Below are 25,423 nucleotides of genomic sequence, written 5' to 3'. Positions count from 1 at the left end.
CTGGTAAAATAAAATATCAAAATTAATCTCTTGTTTTGGCAATTAGCATTATGAGAAACTCCACTAGGAGTGGCAGACCTTCTCCATCTTCAGGGGCCTCCTCTTCATTGCCACTGGCTCCTGAACCTTCCATCTCCTCCTCCTCTGCTGCAAATGGGGCACTGGCCTCCTCATTCTGTAAGGCTTTGCCCCTACGGCGGGCTTTTCGTTCCTTCTCCTAGGGAAAAAAGGACAAAACGTGGAATCACACATTTGCGGATCCAGAGGAAAAGCAGATTGTACTAGAGTTTGTTGGTGCACTGAGAGCATGATTAATCTCTGGTTTTCAGCATCACAGGCAGGCTAGGAGATCTTCCTTGTAGTTACCGATTTCATTTTATGCTGCTGCAGAATTTCATCCAGTTTCTGTCTCTTCTTGTAGTTGAAGTAGAAGTTCTTGCACTGTGACACGGTTTTTGATCCCACCATCTTGGCAATGGCAGACCAATTCCTACCATACTGAAGAAGGCCTAGAATGAATAGATAGACAGGCAGTAGGATTAGGATAGAACAGTAACAGAGGCAAAGAGACTCTGGAAGACCACGTGGCCTACCACAACTACCTGTCTGCTCAATATCAAATTATATTCTTAATGCAGTTGTACAGAAAACTAAGTTGTAACACAGGTTGTAAGCTGTTGTATAACGCAATAGACATACACCTTGGTCTCTATAGAAAACTGTACCCTTAGAGTTTAGTTGACAGTACAACACAGACATAGTCCCCTATGTGCCCCTAGCCCCCCTAGTCTACGCCATCAGCATTGCTTGATGGCATAGACTTCAAGAAGTGAGAGCAGGGGAGAGGCAGAGAGAAATATTAACAGAGAAAGTATCCGTTGGTGGTTGAACAGTCAGTCATACCAATGACATCACTAACTCCCCCCACCGGGGTCATTTTATGTCAACTGACTTTGATGTGACCCAGTTCCAAGAAACCTTGGTCCTTTACCCAGTCAACCACATGATTGTGCCTTACACAAGAGTCTACAGGCACCCACAGGGCCAGGGCTGTGATAGATCAACCTGTCATGAAAGACACTTGAACATCCATATACACAGGGAGGCTCTCTTGGTGTACATGTGCTAAAAGTAGGTAGAGCAGTCAGCGTACAAGTTCCCCTTACTCCACCACTCTCACCACCACTGGACTCTGCTGTTAGCTAAATACAGCTCATTAACAGTGTGTTGTAACAGGCTTAGTTTACACCACCCACTTGTTTCCTGTGCCAGCCTGACAGGTCTTGGCAACAGGAAAGTCTTTCAAAGGGGGGGGGGGGGGGGGGGGGGGGTGCAGCAAGGTGGGGTAGGGGGGAATAACCTTGGACATAGGTTCAGAGGTGTCTGCCTATCACTACTTAATGGAGGCAGTAGGACAACAAGCAGAACACCAAGCCAACTGGAAAGAATAATTGTTTACAGACCTGTTACATCAACTGTTGTATTTATCATAAAGACTGATACCATACCTTTGATAAATAATGCTATTGTTTAGTGAGGGCTGCAGTTTAAACTGTTAATTTAAACTCTACTTACTTAGGCTTCTACTTACGTCTACATCTAAACTAATTAGTATATGAGAACATAAGCCACATCATCCCAAATATGATAAAGCATCCAGAAAAATGCCCCAAAATGTCTTTAGTTTAACACACCTTGAAATGTAATGTCTCATAAACGTCTGCATGCATTGACACAACTCAACTACCTGTCACATACACCCACTGCAAAAAAAAGAAAAGAAAGAAAATCTCCATAATATTCAGCGAGTATGGGAACACATGAGAATTTATTAACACCAGTAGAAGCAATGGTTATTTTCAAGGCTAAGCTGTTGGTGCCAAAAAGCTGCCGTGCACTTACAACCTGTCAAGTGTTAAAGTGGACGAGGTTTTTTGTCTGAAATATTAATCGTTGCCACCAAAGGTGTTGCTAGGAAAGAAGACCAGAGACTCAGTCAAAGTGGATGGAGACATGTGAGTAGCACCTATTAACCTTTTACAGCGGTTTCGGGGAGTGGGGGGCCTAACTAAGCAGGCAAAAACATATGTGCTCAAACAAACAAGGACACAGTGGACACATTCAAACAAGTAAGACAAATACCTTTGCTGCACCCAGTACACCTGAAGCACTTACAATGCAATATGATCACTAAGAGTTAAAGGTAAGTTTGTCTTTTGACAAGTTTAAGTCTTTTGACCTAAACAACATCCAGGTTATACCATTTTAAGCATGTGCACAAAGCACAATTCCATGCAACTGTGCTTGACCAGGGCCTTAGCTGCTGGAGCAACACACATGGAACAACCATCCAATCAGCAGTAGCAATACTGAAGCAGGTGGGGGCCTCACATCCAATCAGGACACTGTATTCCCATTAGCTCCTCCCAGAAAAAGTCCAATCAACACCTGGTGCAGCCCAAAAGTGGTTGTTCCTGTCTGTCACATGCCTTCAACTCCAGCTGTCCTCTGGTGGCCCTGCTGTAGATAATACTATCGGCCTGATCTCTATAGGGGCAGCCAGGAAGCTCTTCAGGGCTGGGCCTTCCGATCCAGAGCAGAGGAGAAGAAAACAGTTCAGTCACAGCGCTCTTCCTGCCAGCTGGCTTGATACTTGAGCCGGTGTCAGGTTGACATGCTTCAAAACAGCACGTGCTCCTGGCCTCTCCCCTTCTTTTCCTCTCACTCCATCCTCCTTTCTTGACTGCTGGTCTGCTATTCTCTGCTGTGTTTCTCCCCAATGGCGGTCGTCTGGGAAGACTTCCACAGGAAAGTGGGACTGTGGGGCGGTGCTATGTGCTCAGCCTCTCTCTCCCCTCATCTGATCTCTCCTCTATCTCTCTTTTTTTCCTCCCCCTCTCTCTGTTGGTCCATCCCTCCCCCTCCCTCACTTTGCCAACAGGCACGGAGGCATGCGCGCACACACAAACACACACACGAATGTACAAGTAAGTACACATTCACTCGAACCCTCTCTCTCTCTCGCTCTGTCTCTCGTTAATACTCTAGCACACAGACGCAAACACACTCTCAGGCAGTCCAAGAGTAAACAGAGAGCAGAGAGAGAGTTAGTAGCCCAGAGAGAGAGGAGAGAGCAGAGCTACTGAACCTAAGAGACAATGGAAAAAGGGAAAGGATACAGAAGTGGAAAGTAAGCAAAGAGGGAAGAGAAGGGAGACAGGAGGGGGGAACTGATGTTGATACCATGAGAAAGCATAAAGGCTTTCACATTTTTCCTGACTGACCTGCTTTTCATCTTGAATGTGACCTCTCTTCAGTCTATAACAACAGAGAGTGAGGGGAGAGAGAAAGTGAGTGGGGAAAGAGGCTTGTTGGGAGCTTGCCAAATCTTCCACAGCCCTAGCCCATCTGGGTCACTGCCATCTCCCATCCAAGAAAGACAGAACGAGAGACAGACATAGGGCAACAGTGTTGGAGAAAGGGAAAAGATAAAATGGCATTCTCTACCTGCTGCTCCTTTAAATGGGTTCTTCCAGCAAGCAGAGCAGGGGCCATTATCCAGCTGCCTGCCTGCCTGCACCCAAGCAAAGTCTGCCAGATTAGTGCACTTACATAAAAGGCAGCCAAAAAGGGTGCACATGCAAATACACACACAGATGGGAGCAAGTACACATAGGCACAACACGGATTTTGTGCGCGCACACACACACACACACACACACACACACACGCACGTGCGCGCACACACACACACACACACACACAGGCAGAACTGATGGATTTAGGAGACAGGCTTTACAAAGATTGGCTGTCCCTTGTTTGAGGTACCAGTCTTTATGAGTAGTGAAGACAAGAGTGATCCATCTCCAAGCGTGGCCAGGCCATCCTCAAAGGCAGCACTGGATGGAATGTCAGTGTTCTGCCAGCCTCTATAAACACCATTATTCAGATCCGTTTATCTCAAGGAGATAAACACATAAGAGTAAGAGCACCTAAGCCTCTTTAAAAAATATACATGTCAATAACCTGCAGGGAGAGCACCCTGACAACCATATTCACTACGAAGTATCTATAGTGTCCAAGTTCTTGAAGGGGGATTCCCTTTTGCCAGGTGTGGGGGTGGTTGATGGGACTGGCAATGGGAAAAACAGCGCCTCCTCTTTGGCAAGCAGTACTATAGCTGAGGCTCTGTGGTTATGGTTACATAAGCACTTCATAGAAGCCCTGCTCCCACTGAGATGCCAGGCTAATCCCCTGGGATGAAGCACCCCACTAATCCCACTGCAGGAAAATGGAACTGAAGACATTAACCAGGATTACTACATAGGACAGTGTTCAAGCCAGGCCAACGCCAGTTTTCACAAAGTAACCCCGTAACACACAAACCCACACACGCACAAGCCCCAAGACTACAAGAGACACCACGCGCGCACACATACAAACACATGCAGAGCATGAGAGATTTAATAACTCTTCTAAACCAAGTGTGGTTTCAATATCACGTTCAAGATAGCTCCTTGCAAGAAACGTTTAATTTACTGTTGATTATAAGGAAGAATAGGTTAAATGAGAAGCAGAACTGAGACTCACAAGTACAATGACACATCATTTAAGCAGCTGCCTTGCACTGAAATTGCATTGAGTCATGTGAAAAAGGCAGGACCTGACATTACAGAGATGGCACCATCTAAGCTTTGAAAACCATTAATAAAAAATATACATTCAAAAACAAATCTTAGATTTTGGTGAGGTAGTGAATCAATAATAAAGACTATCAATGTGTTTAGCAGATGAGTGGGGAATCCCTATCAATAGTGTACTGCACATTAGAAACTACCAAGCGGGAGGAGCTCATTCAAACAGTAACTGAGACTAATGCACTGTACCTAACAAACACACTCATACAGACCACTGGTGCAAGGAGTATGGGCAGAGTGTCAGCGACCTCTGTGAATCAGCCACAGGCTTCTGGGTAATCTTCAGTCAAAGACAATAAACAGGCTGAGTTAATGACTGCTACATTTGCAGAGGCTGGCTGATAAGAGGCAGACTTTACAGCCTGTTTGATAAAAGGACATGGTGCCTTGACCCAGAGAGACAGGGAAACAGCATTAAGAGCAGCACACCAAGTCTAGGCAGACTGACACAACTTAACAGCACGTGGGGGTTGCTGCCTCACTAACAGGAAGTCACAGCCACATCACTTGTCTATGCTTTCGAAAAAAAGAAAAAAAAAAAACAGTACTTGAGCAGCTCAAATGTTTTTTCATTTGGCTTCTCTATAATATGCAAAGTAACTGCAATAAAATTACACTTCATGGAAAGAATAAATGTTTATTGGGTTACCTTTTTTAGCAGTTTCCATTTCTTCTTCAGTCCAGCGAGAGCTCTCATTCATCTCCAGATTAGCTGTTAAAAAAAAAATAGAGAACCACCAAGTTAGAGATGGCAGAAGGAGGGGGGAGTGGGCAGTTACCACAAGTCAGTTGGGGAGTGACTGACAAGAGGAAAGGAAGGAGAGAGAGAAATTAGAGAAGAAAAAGAATAAGAGGGTGTGGGGCAGGGTAGCGTGTGCTGCTTACCAGTGAGGCACTGCAGCATGGGTCGCTAGGGACTGTTTGTTTTACATGGAGGAAGCAGGAAATCCAAGGAGAGAAGTCAGTTAATGATTATAGACATAACAACTGGCTTCTTTCCCTGCACAGGCCATCGGCCAGGCCAACCTTGGCCCTGTATAGCACAAAGCAAAGCAGGTGCCTGTGCTTATGTGCCTTTCTATATGAACCCACAAAGGGCACAGCTGCCCGCAGGGGAATAAAAAGTTTTGTAGGGGGGCTTTTGATGGGAGCCTCAACAGCCTGAGTCACCTGGGGATTCCCTGTCTCTAAACCTGTGGTGCAAGAGCAACTGCGGCATGTTCACACAACTGCTGAAACATCAAAATGCTCATAGCCTGCGGCAAGTTTGTGTTGGTGTGTGTGCGTGTGTGCGTATGTGCGTGCACAGCTGACTTACTTTCTCAAAGGAAACAAAGAGATAAGCAGAGTCACACTGCTGACACTCAAAATTTTGTTTTTAAATAATACTTTTTTCTTTTGCCAACATATTGGATTTAAACCTATCCTTATATCTTATATATCTTTTTCACTTAGATCAAATATGAGTGCAAAACTGAAAGGGAATAAGTGAATAGCAACACAAGGAACAACAGTGCACTCTTGTGGTGCGGGAAAGGAGACCACACAACTAGATCAAAGGTGACAGTTACACCTTTCTGTTGGTAGGGAATACTTACCAGTAAACACTACAGTACTTCCAATTGTTACCCTATTCTGTAGCACTTTAGATTACAGCCAGAAACTTAGGGGGTAAGTACAGCGAGGCTACTCTGTACTTATTAGTAACAAAAGTGTACTTTCACAGTAACAATGGATGCATATTTGTTGTGACTTGATAAGAATAGGCAAACTTTGGGGAATAACAGGGGAACAAGATGAGAATAAGAAAAATACCTACAAGTATGTAAGTATTATGCAAGTAAGTGCAAGTATTTTGTAGTTAAGGGGTACTTAAATATTACATGATAGGTGCGAATATTTACGGTGTAACTACTGTGTAACTACAAATAAAAAGAGGGTAAGAGGCTCCACTTGAAATTACAGCTCTCATTTGTTGGACTTATAGTGTAACTACAGGTTAAAAAAGGGTAGGAGGCACTGTTGTTACTAATAAGTACAGAGTTCACTGTACTTACCCTGTAAGTCGTGGGCTGTAATTTAAAGCATTAGCGTTTCCTCTGACAGGTGCAAATCACTTTGTCTAGCATTATTTGGTTTTAGTTACTTCTATCTTTATGGTTTGCACAGAGTAATAACTTAAGTGCTCTTACAGTATATAAAAATGGTTTGTCATGTCTGTGTGTATATAGGTATATTACAGTGACGGAAGTGCAATTTGACCAATAATTTGTTACATAGTGTTGACACCCTCTCAAATTGCTATCTAATGTTTAAAGAGGAGGAGCAAATTGGCACCAATATGGTGCAATGCAAATGTGACTGACCAAGCTCATTATTAAGGGGCGGAGTGGTCGTTTCCTCCACTTCACTGGTCATGGAGCGGGTGATGCGGCCCTTGCGGCGCCCCTGGCTGTTGGCTGTGCGTCGACCCTTGAAAGCCACAGCAGGCTCTTTGTCCTCTGCGTCCTCTCCAGAGGTGTCGTCTCTACGTTTAAAAAAATTACATAGTCAGCAAAAGATTCACTGGGTTTTTATAGGAGTGTATGAGAAGGGTCACAGAGTAGTCAAAACATTTTACATAGTTTTTTTAGGGAAATATTTTAAAAATTTATTACCAAAAAAAACAAATGTTCTAAATTCAACTGAGTATATGTTTAAAAGCTGAGGATCAAACTCAACACAAATAACCCCTGACCAATGCACAAATTGAAAAGGCTTTTACTATAGACAGACTTTCAGCACTGCCAAGTGTCTGCTGATAAATTTGGGATCAGTCATTAGGCTGTCAGTAAGTGTGTTTACATGCACTTAAGTGACCAGCTTAGTCAAAGAAACCAGCTTTGTTGGGTACATGCAGTAATCAGATTACCTCAGATATTAGCTTTATCAGGCCTGTGTTTGCTCTGTGTTGAATTATGTGGTTGGTGTGTAAGGATTTAAGATGTGAGCAAATTCAAAATAAAGCATTGAGCTACTTTTAGTAGTAAATAAATTGAGAGATATAGGATGGGATGGGAACCCTGTGAAGTAAGTTGAGAAAGACAGATTGCTACAGATTGTGTAACAGAATTCTTATGTGGGACACAGACAAACAGTCCATTGACAGAATATACAGTGAATTTAGAAAGTATTCAGACCCCCTTCACTTTTTTTCAATTTTGTTATATTGTAGTCTGATACTACAATTGTTCAAATCTATACTCAATGCCCCATAATCTCCAAACTCAAAGCTGTAATTGCTGCCAAAGCTGCATCAACAAATTATGCAACATGCTGGTGTTACATTTATATACGAAGAGTCTTTTTATTTTTTTTATTATTTTTTATTTTATTTTATTTACTTTCAGCTTATCCGGTGAGCTCAGGGTCGCCACAGATTCTTTAATAATCACTATATCCATATCCCCAATTATGCTCAGGTTCACCTTCACTAATTTAAAGCAGAGACTACAAAGAAACACAGTCCAGCTTCTGGTTGTATAATTACATTCAGACCATCAAACGTTGGGTTAATTAACACAATCCCTGGTTCTTTGATAACAGAGTGAGGTGTTTCACTATGGGGTTCACCTCGGCGTGACAAACTACGGAAGCTCCAATCGCACCACCTCTGTCAGTCACAGACAGCTCGAGCCATGCTTCGGGTCTGCTTTCCTCTTATTATTATGGCCGATTGCCCCTCCTGACTAATTCTAGGCAGATTTCTTTCGGGGCCTATGCAGGGAGGGAAAAATTGGTGAAAAATCTCACTCCGTTATAAAAGAGCTAGGAATAACGTAAAGTAACCCAACTTCTTTTTTCTAACATTCGTTCGGTGGTTCACTATGGGGCGACTGTTGCCCAAGAAGGTAGACGGGTCGTCCACCAATCCTTCAGTTGATGGTTCGATCCCTGGCTGCTCTGGTCACACGTCGAAGTGTCCTTGAGCAAGACACGGAACCTTAGCTTAGGTTCTTCCGGTGAGTGCTGGCCAGCTGTATAGCGACTCTCCCATTGGTGTGCGAGTGTGTGATTTTGTGTGAATTGGTGAATGAGAAGCACTGTAAAGTGCTTTGAGTGCCAATAGATAGAAAAACGCTATAAAAGTCCAGACCATTCACCATAGTGCAATACTCCCCTATTGCCTAAGATCTCCCGAACCGTGCACGCAGCTTTAAACTGGAGCGTTTGTTCCAGCACTGCATGAGCAATTGATGGTCCTGCAACATCCAGTCTGTAATAATGCACAAACGTGTGGGAAGCAGCCCAACACGCTGTTACACAGATGTCCTGAACTGACACCCCCTTAAACAGGGCCCATGATGTGGCTATGCTCCTGGTGGAGTGAACCCTCAGCCCCAGTGGAAGCTCATCGTGACCCGTCGTTAGCCTTAGTTATACTGCTACAATAAACTGGTAAACAAATACAAGGTAGTAAAGGGAACAGCTAATCTAAAGGTGGACACTGCTCCCCCAAAACGCATAACCCTAAGTTCTTGTTGCACACTCCAGGCTAAAGCAGGAAAAAACTGCATTCGGTGACGCACTCCTTTACTGTCGTCTGTAAAGTGTTAAGCAGGTTTACAGCTACCTAGAAGACGCTGAGAGAGCTTATAATAGCGTTCGGGAAGAAAGCAAGAATGAGTTAAGAGGGGTGGTCGGCCATGATAATAAGAGGTGGGCCCGAAGCACGGCTTGACTTGTCTGTCACTGACAGACATGGTGTCATCACAACTTCTGTAGTGGGTCACGCCGAGATGAATCCCATAGTGAAACTAGAGAAGAGCTGCTTTTAATGTGCCAATGAGTTGTTCCTCATGCTACAAAGACTGAAAATTAAGCTGCTCCTATTTAGAACAGGCTACAGCTGATCACTGTCTATTACAGTCTATAACATTCTTTAATAATACTTGCGGATTTAACATTCTCAGATGTTACTCAAAATCATAAAGCTATTACACATTGTATATAAACTTAATGCGAAGAGATCGCAAAATATGGACATAAACTTTTCTAAAATACAAATGTGGGCGATAGTATTATTAGGGTGTGCAATTAAAATGTGCATCTATCACTATTATATCACATCTCGTTTGGCCTCCATACTCCATTGTCTTTACTGTCACAAACCTAAGCATAGACAGGTTTATCTGCATTTATCGGCCAGAGCATACTGCAGACTGAAACACATCCTTAGAAATATGAATTTGTATGCAGACACTGCTTGTTCTTTCTTTTTTCCAAGATAATTTATCAAGTGACAGCACACTGGCACACCAGCACCCAGCCACTGAATTTAAAGCCACTGCACCTCCATTCAACTTCCCCCAGTTCCATTAATCTTGCTGATGGGTGTTGGTGGCACAATATATATATAGGCAAGCCAGCTGGGCAAGGGGTGACAGGCGGGAGTCACAGAGGCCCCTAGCCTTGCCTCAGAGTAACACGGCACTTGGCAACACTTTATTATCTTGTAGTCTGACAAAACAATAACTATGATCTGCCATTACTTGAAAGTGCTGCATGGTCTACAGCCTCGGTTGATATCATATTATAAAACATGAATACACAGACTGTTGCATTTATTGATCGATTTTCAGGCAACAGAAAGCAGTGATATTCCATCTGCTGTTTGGCAACTTTTGCTGGCACTGTGCCTGAAATCACCCCGTCCACCACCACTGTACCATCCAACCCACACACATAAACACAAATTCTGTGGTTTCCATCACTTTAGGGGACTTTACAGAGGTGACTGTGGATCAGGAGGTAGAGCAGTCTGCCACCAATCATGAGGGTCAGGGTTCAATAACCAGCTTCTCACATAATCAATGTGTTCTTGAGAAAGACACTGATTCCCAAGTAAGTTGTATGGTTCAGGGCAGCTGCTAAAGAAGCAATTCATAAGCATTTTTAAAAGGGCAGGCTATTTACCATTTACTTTTCGATTACATTCATTACTTGGAGACTTCCCTAACCTTAAACATCACCACTAGTTGCCGAATCTGTACTCAAAATCTTGATCTAAACCTAACCTTAAAGCAAGTCTTTGCTCTAAGGTAATGTAATGATTTTTGAGGATGAGTTCCCTCAATATTTATGTCCTTAAAACATGAGTAATACAAGCCCAAACAAACAGATTCTTCCTTACACCCTGACCTTTCAAATTGACAGCTAGGTTAATTATAGTGCTTAGTTTCCCCAACAACCCACAATCAACTAAATAAAAATTTTTTTTGAAATTACACTTGGCATTATATTGGAAAGAGGAGAAGCATAAACAGGAAAAGAGCCGTTTAATAGGAGGAACAAATGAACGTTGGCCAGAGATAGAAACGCTTGAGGTGAGGGAGTTGGAGCATAAGCGTTACACAGTCATTGTATTTTCAGATTGCACACCCTAGCCAAAACATACTCCTACTTTATTTGCTGCAGCCTGACTAGGAACTTCTAAAATTTGTGAGTTAGAAAAATGGATTGTTATAAGATGCAGCTGCTGCAGCAGTACAGGCCCAGCATTATATACTGAGGTGAAAATGTTTTCACTTAACGCACATAACTTAATTGTAATCAATTAGTTTATAGTCAGTTTTTAGACCTACACCCTACAAATGTTTGAAAACTCCGATACACTTCTGTATTTCTTTTATCATCTGTTGGTTTTATTCAAAACAACAAAAAAGCAAAAACTATTTTTACAAATATTTAAGCACAGAATCTTGATCAAAATTGCATGGTAACAACTAAGGCAAATCTGAAGAAAAGGTAGCTGTGATACACAAACAGTGGACTTTAGATAACTGGAACAATGTAGGTTGATGAATCAAAGTTTGAGGTGCTTGGATCTAAGCAAAAATATGTCAAATGCAGAGCTCATGAAAATATGATCAGTGAAACATGGAGGCGGAAACATAATGATCTGTGGAAGCTTGGGCAATTGGAGAGTGGGCGATCTGCATCATGTGCAAGGCATCCTTAATCAGCTGGGATACTACTGCATACTAAGAAGACGTGCTATACCCTCTAGGCAACAACTGATAACTTCATATTTCAACAAGACTTTGACTCCAATAAACTAGGTCCTGCTCAATCATCAGATCTGAACCCTAGAGAGCTGATTAGAAAGAAGCTGGACCAAAGAGTTTGGGAACACTGGCAAACAACCACAGCACAGACCTTTGGAAAGTCTGCAAAAACTTCTCAAACAAAATCGTATAGATATGACAGCAGTCATTGCCACAAAGGAAATTTAATAAAGTGTAACATGGAAATTTGAATTAAACGATTATTCTGTGTGAAAATATTATAGATTCTGTGCTGAAATGAACTGTTTTTCTATTATTTGAGTGTTTTGTGATACATCTACCACCAAGAGTTTAGTACTTAATATCAGCAAGTAATCAAATTCTTCTACTTGTTCTAAGGCTGTGAAAAAAAGAGTATTAGGACATCCCCCCCCCAGGATTAGTCAGTTTAAAAAAGCAACTTACTTTATTCCATCTTCTTTGTCTTCCACTTCATTTTTCTCTTCATCTCTCTCTCCTTCCTTTTCTTTCTCTTCTTTTTCCTTATCTTCCTGGCTGCTGCGATTTACCTGCTGTTGCTGTTGGCTGTGCTGCAATGAGATAGACAGTAGCAAGGCACTTAATCTCTAAGAGTATACTGAAAAATAGGGTCAATAGATTTTCAGACAAACTCTCTTAACTTTTTTAATTCATTCTGTCGTTAAAATAAAATAGATGTATCATCGCACCTTGCCATAAAATTTACAGTCAGTGCTCTGATTTATGTTCTGTCAAGCAAGACAAAAAGGATCTGCTGTTTCCCTTCCCGCAAAATCTGTTTAATTACAAATTACAGTAAATGTCCTCGCCCCACATTTTCATCTGGTTTGCGGGCAGTATGTGAGAAAGTACTTCCCAGTGAATATTGATATGTAAGGCTTCATACAGATAATAAGTAAGGCTACTTTTATGACATAGCTGTAGATTATGGCACAATCTACAATCTGGCACAACAAAAACACCATGGCATTAAGGCTTTCTTCACTTTTTTAAAGAACAAATCCTATTAATTTTCAGCACAGTTGAAACAAAACAGCACAGTCAAAACAAAACAGGACATAAGTTCCAAAATTCAGGGAGCACATTACTGCTATATAATGTGCTGCTCTTTAAGCACATAGAACCGCTTCCTTAGCAGTTTCCTGTCTGTCTGGGCTTTTAGGGTTAGAGTTCAGATCAGAGGCGCAGAGCCTTATATACTGCTTAATAGGCTCCAAGCAGACATAATACAAGCATCGTGGTAAGAACCACTGCTAAAACAAACAACAATAATGTTAAACTCTGTACTACTTATTAGCTCTAAAAAAAATGACATAAAAAATGTGGCTCCTGGCATGGGAACATAAAAACGGACAAAACAGGAAGAGCAGGATCAAAATGCAGTTTTCACACCAATAACCTACTATTTTTTCCCATATTTACAATATGACCCTGTCCTCACTCTACCTTTTAAATTAGCTCAGACTGCAAACAAAAGCCACAATGAATAGGACTTAATGGAAAGCCCAGACACTTTGCTTTCCCTAGACACATCATTTGCCCACTAATCTCTATCCACCCTAACTAGATCTGTTGGCACTGCATCTAATGTTCTGTACATGCTGACGCTACAGAGAGGGTAGTTACAGTAGACAAGCAGTCAATCAACTACACATGGAGAAAAATATCCTGTAAGGTTGGAAATACATCAACATTTGCATTAGGCTATTCCTAATTGTCATTGTTTACCATTACCCAAACATAATCTCTATTATCATTTGTAGTCATTCAAGGACATATAGCATATAGCTGTTCCTCTTCTGTACCTTCCTCCCTCTGTGTCTGTGAGCCATTAGTGCTGACTACTACTCAAGAGATGTGCAGCCAAGGTAATATGCTGGGCTTTCGTCAGGGAAGATCAGGAGACATCACCCCCGTATCCACAGGAAAAGGTCGTCAGTAAATTAATGTGCCATTTCATTAGTGCTCTCCACCAAGGTCTTTAACAGCTAGTACCTAATCTGAGGCTAAGCATTAACTGGGAACTCATTAGCCTTAAAAATTGCCTGTCTTTAAACAAATTGTCAGTATGGAAATAGTACTGAGAGAGGGTTGAGCAAATTCAGGAAGTTGATAAGGACAACTAAGTGACCTTTTCTCCACATTTCACAGAATCCTATGCTGTAAACCACTGTTCTGCAAAAACATCACCAAGCTCCACGTGCATGCAAGACACACTTAAACACAATGATCCATTTAGTCATTTTAAACAACTACTTGAGTTGAGTGCATTCTTTGCCAGATACCTGACCCTTACCTGCATTATAAAAACCCCCTGTGCAAAAAGAGAACATGTTCAACTCCAGATAGAAAACAATGCAAATGGTATTTTTTCCACTACCTCCCAGCAGGGTAAAATTAAGAGTCACGTTTAAGTTAGTAATGGATGCTCCTGTCCAACTTGCTTGACCACAAACAATGGCATCAGGCCTGTGTAATGTGTAATGACTAAAACAGTACACAAGTTTTCTTTCAGTTGTGGAATCTGGTCAAATAATAAAATTCAATATAGCTTAAAAATGTTAATGTTATTATATTTTTTAATTACTGTGATTTACAGTCTTAAATGATTTTCTGTCCACATGAACTTGAAATAAAAATTGATTCAAAAACAAATGTATTAAAAATATATATGGTTCTGAAGTAACTAAACTCACAAGTGCAATATTAATAAAGTACAACATTACTAGCAAGGCTGTTTATCTTTGAAATATTGTAATTTGCAAGAAAAACACCAGGAGCAGCTGTAAAACAATCCCAAAAAAGTAACATCTACTAATAACAATGCCACATTCGGCTCTTAAGGCTTCCAAAACACATGTAACCTAAATTCTGTAATGTGCCTTAACACATCCAAATAGTGCACTGTCAGGTTTTCTATATCTACTATATCAATGCCCATCATACAATAATGTATTAGCCACCTGCTAAGAAGTGATTAACGCTAAATATTCGAAGGCCCACATACAATGTCAAGTAGAAGTAAGAAGAGGTGGGATGTCTCTTGCTGAATAACAACAAGGGAACATGGCCACCTCTTTTTTGTTTTTATGTTGTGTTGCTGCAGCCGCCACTGCTCCAGCTTGTTGACTAGCAAAGCCAATGCAGGAGCAGGCATCTCTAAAAATGACTTGTAACTCCAGATAACTAGTGGTGCTAGCACTTCAGTGACAGCAAAGGAAGTACTACTCTACATTTTTGATTTAGGCTTTTTTTTTTTTAAACCGTTCAAAACCAAAAAAAAAACTTATTTATTTTGATATCTCACCCAGCCCTACTAGAGTTGATAAGCAGTTGATTTCTAGCAATACCAAAAGGAAACTTCTAGTGCTTCTGCATGTGCAGGTCTTAAAAATCTAGGATACACTAAAGATGTTCATGGCTGCAAAGATTTTGTACTCTTGAGTGTTGATCACAAATGATAGTCTTTCAACCAAGCATGTAGTCTGAAAATACCTGGCTTCTTCCACGGCGTCTGTAGTTCCTCCGCACTATGTTCTTATAGTTTTCATTCTTTTTGGTCAGGTAGTAAAAGAGCACACACTCTGCCACAGTCTGAAACATAAAAGAAATGTAATTTTCCAACATATGATTGCTGAGAAGACTGGGTGGCCCAGAAACACCCAAAGAAAAAAATTATACCTTTCTCTCCAGAAATGATGCAATTAGACCAAAGTTTTTGGGGTGCTGGATGAACCTGTGAGGGTATGACAAGAAAAACAACCTGCTATTGGAATGATTCACTGGCATTTGTTGAAGGACACAAACTGAGGATCACAGAATGAAACCTTAATGAGAAGAACAGACAAACTAGTATCAGTGCTGACAAAGAAAGAAAAAAAATACTACAGAGGTATACAAATTATGGATCCAATAAATTACTATAAGAAAGGAAGTCAAATAGACTCATATTTTACTGTATGTTAAGTAAAAAAAACTTGTGTCAGACTTATGTGTGCCAGGCTTTAAAGTCACTGATTTTTCAGCTCAAACACCTCTTCTCGTTTCTCACAAAAGGGGAAGATTCACTTCCTTATCAACTTACTGACCCTTTATTGCTCATACATATTTCACAGGGAGCAAAAGTCACTACATCTTAGCACTTGAGCTGAAAGCTGAAAACTAATATGGCATTTGATAACAATTAGACATGTAAAGAGTTTAATGTGTAAAGACTGAAAAAGTGCAATAATCTAAACAGCTAATCGCAGAAATGTTACCGTCAAATTGTGTCTAACACATTCTAGTTTCGGAAAAATAAGGACAAAAGCAGAGTTCTCACTATTCAAAGTGTTCAGAAGGGTTCAGCTTACTTCTCTCTGAAAGTGTCCTTCTCCTGCTCGCTCCACATGTTCATAACCTGCCGATCCTTATACACCTTCATGGGGTCATCCATTAATCCATTCATGTTGATGAACTTGATGCGTTGCTGCTCAGCATCGAACAGCATAGGAGGGATGACTGCCAGCTGTCGCATTTGTTTCTCCGTGTTCTGACATACATAAATAGGACACACACAAAGACCAAATTCCTGGATTAAGTAGTGTTGTCTCGAAACAGAAACTATGTGAAATATACAAAAATGCACCATCTAAAACTTGGTGTGGTAATGCAATCTGTTTTCAGGTGCGGAACATTAACATGTCTTGTTGGCTCAGCAATGTAAGGTATATTCTACATTAAGAGTAAACTCCCTGAAGCAGATCTGTTCTGTCACTTTCCTGTAATTGTATGGCTGAGTTTAGGAAGGGGAGGGAGGTTAAAACAAAGACGCTGGTGAAGCTTTACATAAGAATACAGGGCTAATGTGTGACACCTGTGTCTCACTGCACTATCAACTCATAGCCTTGTCACCCACCAGTACCTCAACACTGAAAACATTGTAGGAAAGCAAGTTTCCTACATATTAGATGCTGCTTTTTAACACATTTATATGAATGTATTTACACTATGGAACCATACTGGATTTGATTTAAATTACACTTAAGATGTCTGAACTATACATTTAAAAAATATATATATATTTTTTTTTTATATGAAGGTATTTACACCATGTAACCATACTGTTTTTTTCCTCATTAATCTACATTCAGTATTCAGAACCTTTGCAAAACACTTGAAATTGAGCTCCGTTGCCTCCCATTTCTCTTGATTATTGCTAAGATGTTTGTACTTCTTGATGGGAGTCCACAGGTGTTCCACCTGGCAATGCATATTGTATCAGAACAAGAGCCATGAGGTCAAAGGAACTGCCTGCAGAGCTCAGAGACGAGATATTGCAAGGTGCATATCTGGCTTAGGTTACAGGACAAAATTCTACTGCACTGCAGTTTCTTAAGAGTGCTCCATAATTCTTAAACGGAAGAAGGTTTGCACAACCCAATCTCTTCCAAGAGTTGGCCCCCAGGCCAAACTAAGCAATTGGGAGAAGGGCTTTAGTCAGAGAGGTGATCAAGAACCTGATGGTCTGACTGAGCTCCAGAGATCCTGTGTGGAGATGGGACAAAGTTCTAGAGGACAACCATTACAGTAACCCTCACTGATCTGGGCTTTATGGATTTGTACTAGAGCACATTGTAAGAAGAGGTAGTTCAAATGTTTTGGCCACCTCATTCATGGCCAAAACTTTAGAACCACCTCTTCTTATACAGTGCCTTGCAAAAGCATTCATACCCCCTGAAACTTTCCACATTTTGTCATGTTACAACAACAAATGTAAATGTATGTTATTGGGATCTTATGTGATAGACCAACATAAAGTGGTACTTAATTGTGAAGTGAAAAGATAATTATTATTTTTTTCAAATAAATATCTGAAAAGTTTGGGGTGCATTTGTATTCAGCCCCTCTGACTCAATACCACCTTTTTGCTACAATTACAGCTGCTTACATACCCCAAAGTTTTTTGGGGTATGTCTCTAGCAGCTTTGCACATCTAGAGACGAAATTTTTGCCCATACTTCTTTGCAAAATAGCTAAAGTTCAGTCAGACTGGATGGAGAGTATCTCTAACTTTAACTAGGCCATTCTAACACATGAATATGCTTTATGTTTAGGTTAATTGTCAGGATAAAAGGTGAACCTCCTCCCCAGGCTCAATTCCTTTGTAGACTAAAATGTTTTATCAGTTATCATTGAACAATGATATGCCTGACCCTGCAGACTATTTTTGTCTTTGTCTGTGTTGTTTTTAATGCTGTTTTGTACCTTCAACACTATTTGCTAGAAATAAAATGAAGTCATAAATATTATTAGAACCTAAATTTGTAAGTCTAACTGCACATGTTTTTACTTACTATTTAAATTTCATGTAAATTGCATTTGTGTCAATTTCCAGCCTTTATATTTGCTTTCTGGTAGCAGTGCTAACCTTGATGTGTACTCTAGACTTGTGGCCATGATATTAATTAGATCATGAAATCAAAATCATGAAAGGTTTCCAAAGGGCAAGTGGACGGGAAAAAATGAAACGAAGAACATACCTCATGTTCTGATATTCCATCAATGATCTCAGACACCTCATGTTCACTACGAGCTGCAGAGGTCAGCCCACCTCCTCGCTGTCCAACACGGCTAAAAAAAGACACAGAAACAATACCTCTTATGCTACACAATTAATCCACATTCATTCTTTACTGTAACAGCAGTACCAAGGTAACAAATCAAAGTAATCTAAATTAAAGTAGACAGTCTGCTTTTTACTCTAAGGAACAAGTAAAGATTTTGCAATATAAAAAGGACAAAAAAAACAAATCTCGATCTCACCTCTGCATGCGCTCCTGTAGCTCTCTTTGTTTGCGGATCTCTGGGAACTGTTTCTCGTAGTACTCCCGTACCTTGCTCTCCTTGGCTCGGCGCCGTGGGTTGTTTTCTATGCGCTCCACCTTCTTCTCCCAGGCTTCCATAAGCTGGTCATAGCGCTGGCAAAATTTCTGTTCCTGAAGCACCAAAGATACAGGGAGGTTCCCAATTCACTACAGATCAACTTACCTATCAACAAAATGTATGTCTCCCCTTTGATTTTTAGGTAAAAACTAATGGACAGCTACATCTGTTAAGGACAATTACAGAAAATATGGGTACCAGCACAGAGTACTCAAACATTCAATAATCAATTCTTTAATTATTTCAAGGTCTTAGTCTGTCTGGGGTCTTCTATCATGTCCTCTACATGTCTAGAGGGAGCAAAGTGATACATTAGTATTCTACTGGGAGTCTGGCCTTCATTTTTGGCTCCTACGAACAACAGCCCACAATTTTCTCAGCTTCCTCACAGGCAGGCTGTTAAGTAGACCATTAACCCTGGTTGAGATGCGACCCCCAATAGGCTCATTAACCACAAGGTGATGTCTCCCCCACACTGCCCACAAGAAGCTACATCCCGCACAAGAAACAACACAACAGAAGATCTGACACTCACCCAACACCTACGTACTTTGGGCACAGGTGCTGCATTTCCAAACTGTTGTTTGGAGGCTCACATGAGCTTGCAAAACATTATAAAAGCTGGTACCATTTCAGAGTTTAAAAAAAAATTATTTAATAAAAGCACAAGCATAATTAAAACTTAAATTAATAAGCAAAATTCAACTGTTGGCACAATTTACAGTAATGATTTTCTGTCAAGCCAGTTCATTTTAAGATGCCTGCCTGGCTCTTGCATCAGAGCTAACCCAATCGATCTCTGCATAGTTTATAGTTATGTGGCTCAGTCATGATCAATCACTGGCAAGCAAAATCGCAGACTAAACCTGTACATTGGTCATTAAAGGGCATGGTCAACATTGAATTCAGCAGCCTTTTTTTAAATCTAGGCTTTTCTTTAAAATAACTGTATAAGATCATATCTTCCACCAAAGAGCAATCCAAGTACTGACAACAGATAAGGTTCAAAACTAAATTCCTCTTTGGTCTACTTAAAATCGCCACTCACTGGCCCAGTTTACATCTAGTCTCAGTCATGGGGATGAGTCCCAGGAAAAATGTAGATTTCTCATCTTACCCATTGCTTACGAGCATGATTTCTTCTCTTGAAGTATAAGATGAGTTTCTTCCTCATCGCCTGGTTTCTAAGATGGATGATGAAAGAAAGGCATACAGAAAACAGAGGAGCGGAGGAACAGAAGCAAACGTAGAAGTTGAGAAAATATTGTCTTTCTATATTTTAGTCATTTTATATATATATATATATATATATATCCACACACACACATATATATGATCAAAGTGCTTGATAATGATGTCCTATTGATTCTCAGGTACACCTTTTCCATCCTCTGCCCCGCTTCTTTATCCAATAAAACACACACACACACACACACACACACACACACACACACAGTCTGTCCTTGTATGCCACCGCTCAATAAACTCAAACTTGCTTCTGGGTGTAAAGGACAACAAGGGAAGCCAAACTTATAAAACTTGTCTGGGCAAGGAACGGTCAGCCACACTGTTTCAAATAAAGGTCAGGGCCAGTAATCTCCTTAGGCACTGACTTAGTTTATCGCTTTCTTGCTGCAAGACAGAGTTTTATTCATTACACTCAATCTGTCAGTTGTAAGGTCACGTTCGCAACTCATTAATGTAATCTTATTCTACTTTAGTCGATTCATCTCAGCCATGGGGTGCCTCAGGTCACAGGAAAGGACAGAAGATGTGGAAGTGGGCTACTTGTGGTGTATACATTTGGTGCAAATTGAAAAATAGCCTGATAACATTTAGGGTCCAGAGGGATAAACACACTGGATGACATATTCTTCCTCAAAACATGTTATCTGCAATAACAAACCAAAGTTAATCTAAACAGCCTTAACCCCCAACCCACATAAACACACCCACACGTACAGACACTGAACCAAGCCACTGCAGCACCAAAGAAAAATGCTGCCAAATACAGCTGGATACTATGCATATCTACACACTGGGACATATAATGGGTGAGAACAAACTTGGTATGGCAAAAACAGCTCCGACAGATTAAGTCCTTTAAAAAGACAGAGCAGGCATTGTCCTCTGAACACCAGATGGCTAATAGAAAGATTACCAGCCCTGAACTGCTACGAAAGGTTTTCTTTGTCCTGCCCTAAGACTGTGCCATTTTTTGACATATTGGAGAACACTGTAATTTAACACAATACCTCCAAAACAAGATGGCTGAAAATCTCAATATATAGCCTCCTTTGTAACAGATGTTCTTCAGAGGTCTAACAAAAGAGCAACAGATTTGGGGGGGGTTTTCATTTTGACTTCAAAGTAGTCTGCATATGCAAATAACAATGAGCTAGGTGATAGAATCTCTATGTGGGTGGGAGAAAAACTGCGATGGGGACTCAGATGGTGAGGCCTCCACATAGATTTAGGTATTCATCTATCTCAGAGGGGATGAGTTCCAAGGTTATCAAAGTGGTTAGCAAAACAAAGGAGTCAATTGTGCTGGCTTAAAGCAAAACAGTTGTATTTAATAGCACACACGTGTATGTATGTGAGAGTGCACGCACGCACACACACACACACACACACTTTAAGGGAGCAGAAAGTTTTCAGTTAATTGCTTTGCAGCAATAATACTAATCATAGATGTGTGGATCAAAAGGAGTAACGACAGAGCAGAATGTGGTTAAGAGGTCAGACATCTTGCGGTCTGCCACTGTGCTCAAGCCACTGTGCTAATGGCAGAGAAAGCCCTTTGAGATGCCTCGGTACATAATGATCCTTAAGAGATTGCAGATGATCATAAGCCTTATGACTCTCTGCTCCACTTATTGGAGATATCCACTAACAAATAAAATTGTCACGATTTATTACTTATTTGGTTACAGTAACATACAGTAACATTGGATGCTAAGAAAGGCAATATTTCATGTCATAATATTAAAAGCAAACATTTAAGTGATAAATCAAAAGTTATTTCAGTCCATTTTCAGAGACGATACATGTAGCTATGTTACTATGCTAAGAGTACTTCTCCTACTGTTTGAGCAGAACAAAATCTGTTAAGGACAAAAAGACTTAGCTAGTAATTTGGCTTTCTGTTCCTTTGTAAATGCATAGCTAATGATGAACTTATTTGTATAAATAATTATATAATAAATAATATATTGAAGCTGGCAGTCAAATTCTGAAGCATACAAATTAACCTCTATAATATAAAGTTTAATCGCATATAAACCGATCAGCTACATCTTTATAGGGTCGCCAAAGCAGATCATTGCATGTTGATTTGGCACAGTTTTTTACACCGGATGCCCTTCCTGACTCAACCCTCCCCAATTTCTACCAGGCTTGGACCAGCACTGCACATCTGGGGATCGGAACGGGCTGTTGGGGGTTCAGGGACCTCGACATATAGCCGGGACTGAGGATCAAATCACTGACCCTGTGGTCCGTGGACAATTGCCTTACCAACTGAGCTACAACCGCCCTTTGTGGCTACACAGTACCAAATCAATACTTTTACTCAAGTAAAAGTACCGAGCAGATATCTACATTTTACTTAAAGTACAAAAAGTAAAAAGTACTGCACTAACAAAACAATGTTTTTTCAAACATACAAAACATGCAGTTATTAAAAAAAGAAGGGTCAAAGATCACTGTTGGTAAAGATGGAGCTGATTTTAACCACTATGTGCTGATAATACATTCTACTCTCCTTTCGGCTTATCCCGTGAGTTCAGGGTCGCCACAGCGGATCATTGTCCGCATGTTGATTTGGCACAGTTTTTTACACCGGATGCCCTTCCTGACGCAACCCTCCCCAATTTCTACCAGGCTTGGACCAGCACTGCACATCTGGGGATCGGAACGGGCTGTTGGGGGTTCAGGGACCTCGACATATAGCCGGGACTGAGGATCAAATCACTGACCCTGTGGTCCGTGGACAATTGCCTTACCAACTGAGCTACAACCGCCCTTTGTGGCTACACAGTACCAAATCAATACTTTTACTCAAGTAAAAGTACCGAGCAGATATCTACATTTTACTTAAAGTACAAAAAGTAAAAAGTACTGCACTAACAAAACAATGTTTTTTCAAACATACAAAACATGCAGTTATTAAAAAAAGAAGGGTCAAAGATCACTGTTGGTAAAGATGGAGCTGATTTTAACCACTATGTGCTGATAATACATTAATAAGATAATAAATATGATGTTAAAACTATCATATTAAGACCATCAGATATCAGATGTTAATGCCCTGGCTGATCAGTACACATGAAAATTAAAAATAATTAAAAAAACTTCCAAATGAAAACATTAGACCTAATTTTCAAATTGACTATTAATTTAATATAAATTATTTATTAAGACTACAATACATTCTATGAACCCTGACAGAATGTAAAAAAAAAAAAAAGTAAATGTAAAAAGTAAAGAAAAAAATATTGTCTGTAGACTAATCTCCCAACTGACTCTAACCTACTCTAAACGTAGTGTGATAAACTAAACTCTTTTACTGACAGTACAAGTCTGGGAAGTTCACTGCCCTTACAGCTGAAGTTTACTGCCCTTAGCTGTATTCCAGTAACCTAAATACTAAGTTTATATAATGGCAATTTCACATCCCCCTCTGAAATGCCATTCTCTCTGGCCAATCAGGAGGGAAGAGTGGGGGTGGAGACAGGAGGCACATCTCTTGTTGAGAGAATACACAACAACTATGGGAATTAATAGGGGCCAACTTGCACTTTCAATTGGTAGTAGTTTTATGTTTAGAGATTAAAAAAATAAAATAAATAAAACACAACACAAGAAACTATTACGATTACCCTGAATCCATAGGACCATAAAATTATTTTAAGGACCTTCACATCGGTTCAACACTCTAGACATGTACACAAACAAATACTGCACACATATACACACAAACAGGTTGACTTTTTTTAAACCTGTTTAGACACATTGCCCTTCGGTAAAATTTATATAATGTAAATAAATGTAAATAATCACCAGCAATCAAATCCAAATCAATGTAATAGCTCATTTTCGAGTCTCTTTAATTGGAACACATCCATCTTGGAGATCTGTGGTGAGATGATTTGTAAACCAGCCGATTCCAAATCTGCCCCCATTTTTGATATTTAAACTCTTCAGCACTTTTTAAGGTATACCTTAGTGGATGTACATAAAATATTCATAATGTGTGATGGTGTATACAGTCAGACTCACATTTTGATGTTCTCATGGTATTGCTTGGTATCAGAAGGCTGATTATAAAGAGGCTAGAACCAGAGAAGAAACAAGCAGAGTAAAACAAAATGTTAAAATTTCTGTTCCAACAAAATTTTAACAGCCAAAAAGTCCACAGGAAGATACATAAAAGGCAACTGAGTATTAGAGATGATGAAGAAACATAGGATTTTAATGTTTGCTAAAGTGGTCATCCATTAGGGAGTCACTCCAAGCTCTGACTGATATAAGCACAATAACCCAAACTAATTCAATCTAAAACAGAGAATCAGAGAAAGAGCAGTTTATTTAACAGAACCAAAAAATAATGTTTACTGGGTGTTGTTTACAAAATGTATGGTTAGAGGGGCTGATTCATTTAATGTGTGAGCTAATAAAAGCAGAAAGTCAGAATTTTTAACAATGCTATATATACTGAGAGGGTTTCTGTTTCTACGTTTCTGTTATTAGTGTGACAGGCTTGGGTAGAAGCTTAAAACTTTGGTGATTCATGTTACTCATCTTTCAATATGGCAATTAAATCATAATTTGAGTGTAAAAAATACTCCTATCAAAGAAATCACAGACTTTTGATTTGGTTCCTGTCTCTCTGTTGAATTATTTTTCGCTCTGGCCGGTGTTTAGTAAACTGCCAAAAATGTCAAAAGGAACTGCACAGTAACAATAAAAGAAAATAACAGAGTGGTAATGTAAAATTAATAAAATCATATCCACTTACCAGTTCTACCCTGGGTCCCAGTCCCTCCAATATCCTGTGAGCTTCCTCTGCTTTTTTCTGGTAAAGGAACACAAACAGAAGTAATACATTAGCCGGCCAACTGTGCCTCTGCCATCACCACGGCAACGTGGTGAGCATGCTTACTTGTTCACCACTACTACTTCTGGATGTAAGGATGAGTGAAAAGATGGTTGCATAGACTATTATTAGAGCTTTTAACTAAAGCCGGGCCACAGCTCTCTGCCTCAGCTCAGGGGAAAAAAAGATTACTCACCTCCCCTGAGTGAAGCAAGGTAGAGAGTAAGAGTAGGCAGGCAGGAAAACAAGTGGGAGTGGAATTGAAACTGAGCAGGAGAGAAAACAATCTGGGGGGGGGGGGCTAAAGGGCTTTGGTGTTTATCTCATAAGAGACATCTGATGAAAGAGAAAAATCTCACCTCCAGCTCACTACCTACAACAATCAGATCCTTAAAACAAAGAATCTTGGCAGGGACCAAAAAGCAAGAAAGAAGAGGTGTTGGGGCAGAAAAATAATCTGTTTCACTGGATGAGCTCTCTGCAACTCTGCTCCTCCATACATTTATATTTAGCTCAAGCAAGCAAATGCGTGAGCAGTATCCCAGTCTATCCATCACAACGTTCATTCCCCTCTTTCGACTGCATACACTCTCTCTATTTCATTGATCACACAGACC

At 40.3% G+C, this 25,423-nt stretch overlaps 1 protein-coding gene across 4 annotated transcripts in view; it reads right to left on the bottom strand.

The window, feature by feature from the left end:
* The window catches only part of ncor2 (nuclear receptor corepressor 2), a 90,891-nt gene that overhangs the window by 23,878 nt on the left and 41,590 nt on the right, over positions 1-25,423 (bottom strand). For all 4 annotated transcript variants that reach the window (XM_067522380.1, XM_067522381.1, XM_067522382.1 and 1 more), the window contains exons 7-19: positions 24,729-24,785; positions 23,990-24,042; positions 19,824-19,890; positions 18,587-18,759; positions 18,304-18,394; positions 16,135-16,313; positions 15,464-15,518; positions 15,278-15,376; positions 12,209-12,333; positions 7,064-7,224; positions 5,347-5,409; positions 367-509; positions 79-217 (exon numbers count right to left, since the gene is read on the bottom strand). In XM_067522380.1, the coding sequence (XP_067378481.1) occupies positions 79-217; positions 367-509; positions 5,347-5,409; positions 7,064-7,224; positions 12,209-12,333; positions 15,278-15,376; positions 15,464-15,518; positions 16,135-16,313; positions 18,304-18,394; positions 18,587-18,759; positions 19,824-19,890; positions 23,990-24,042; positions 24,729-24,785 (1,405 nt within the window). The remainder of the gene's footprint in view (positions 1-78; positions 218-366; positions 510-5,346; positions 5,410-7,063; positions 7,225-12,208; positions 12,334-15,277; positions 15,377-15,463; positions 15,519-16,134; positions 16,314-18,303; positions 18,395-18,586; positions 18,760-19,823; positions 19,891-23,989; positions 24,043-24,728; positions 24,786-25,423) is intronic.

Source organism: Channa argus, chromosome 11 (genome assembly GCF_033026475.1).
Source record: "Channa argus isolate prfri chromosome 11, Channa argus male v1.0, whole genome shotgun sequence".
NCBI lineage: Eukaryota > Metazoa > Chordata > Actinopteri > Anabantiformes > Channidae > Channa > Channa argus.
Note: the sequence above shows the minus strand (reverse complement) of the source record. Positions and strands in the feature narration are given on the sequence as shown.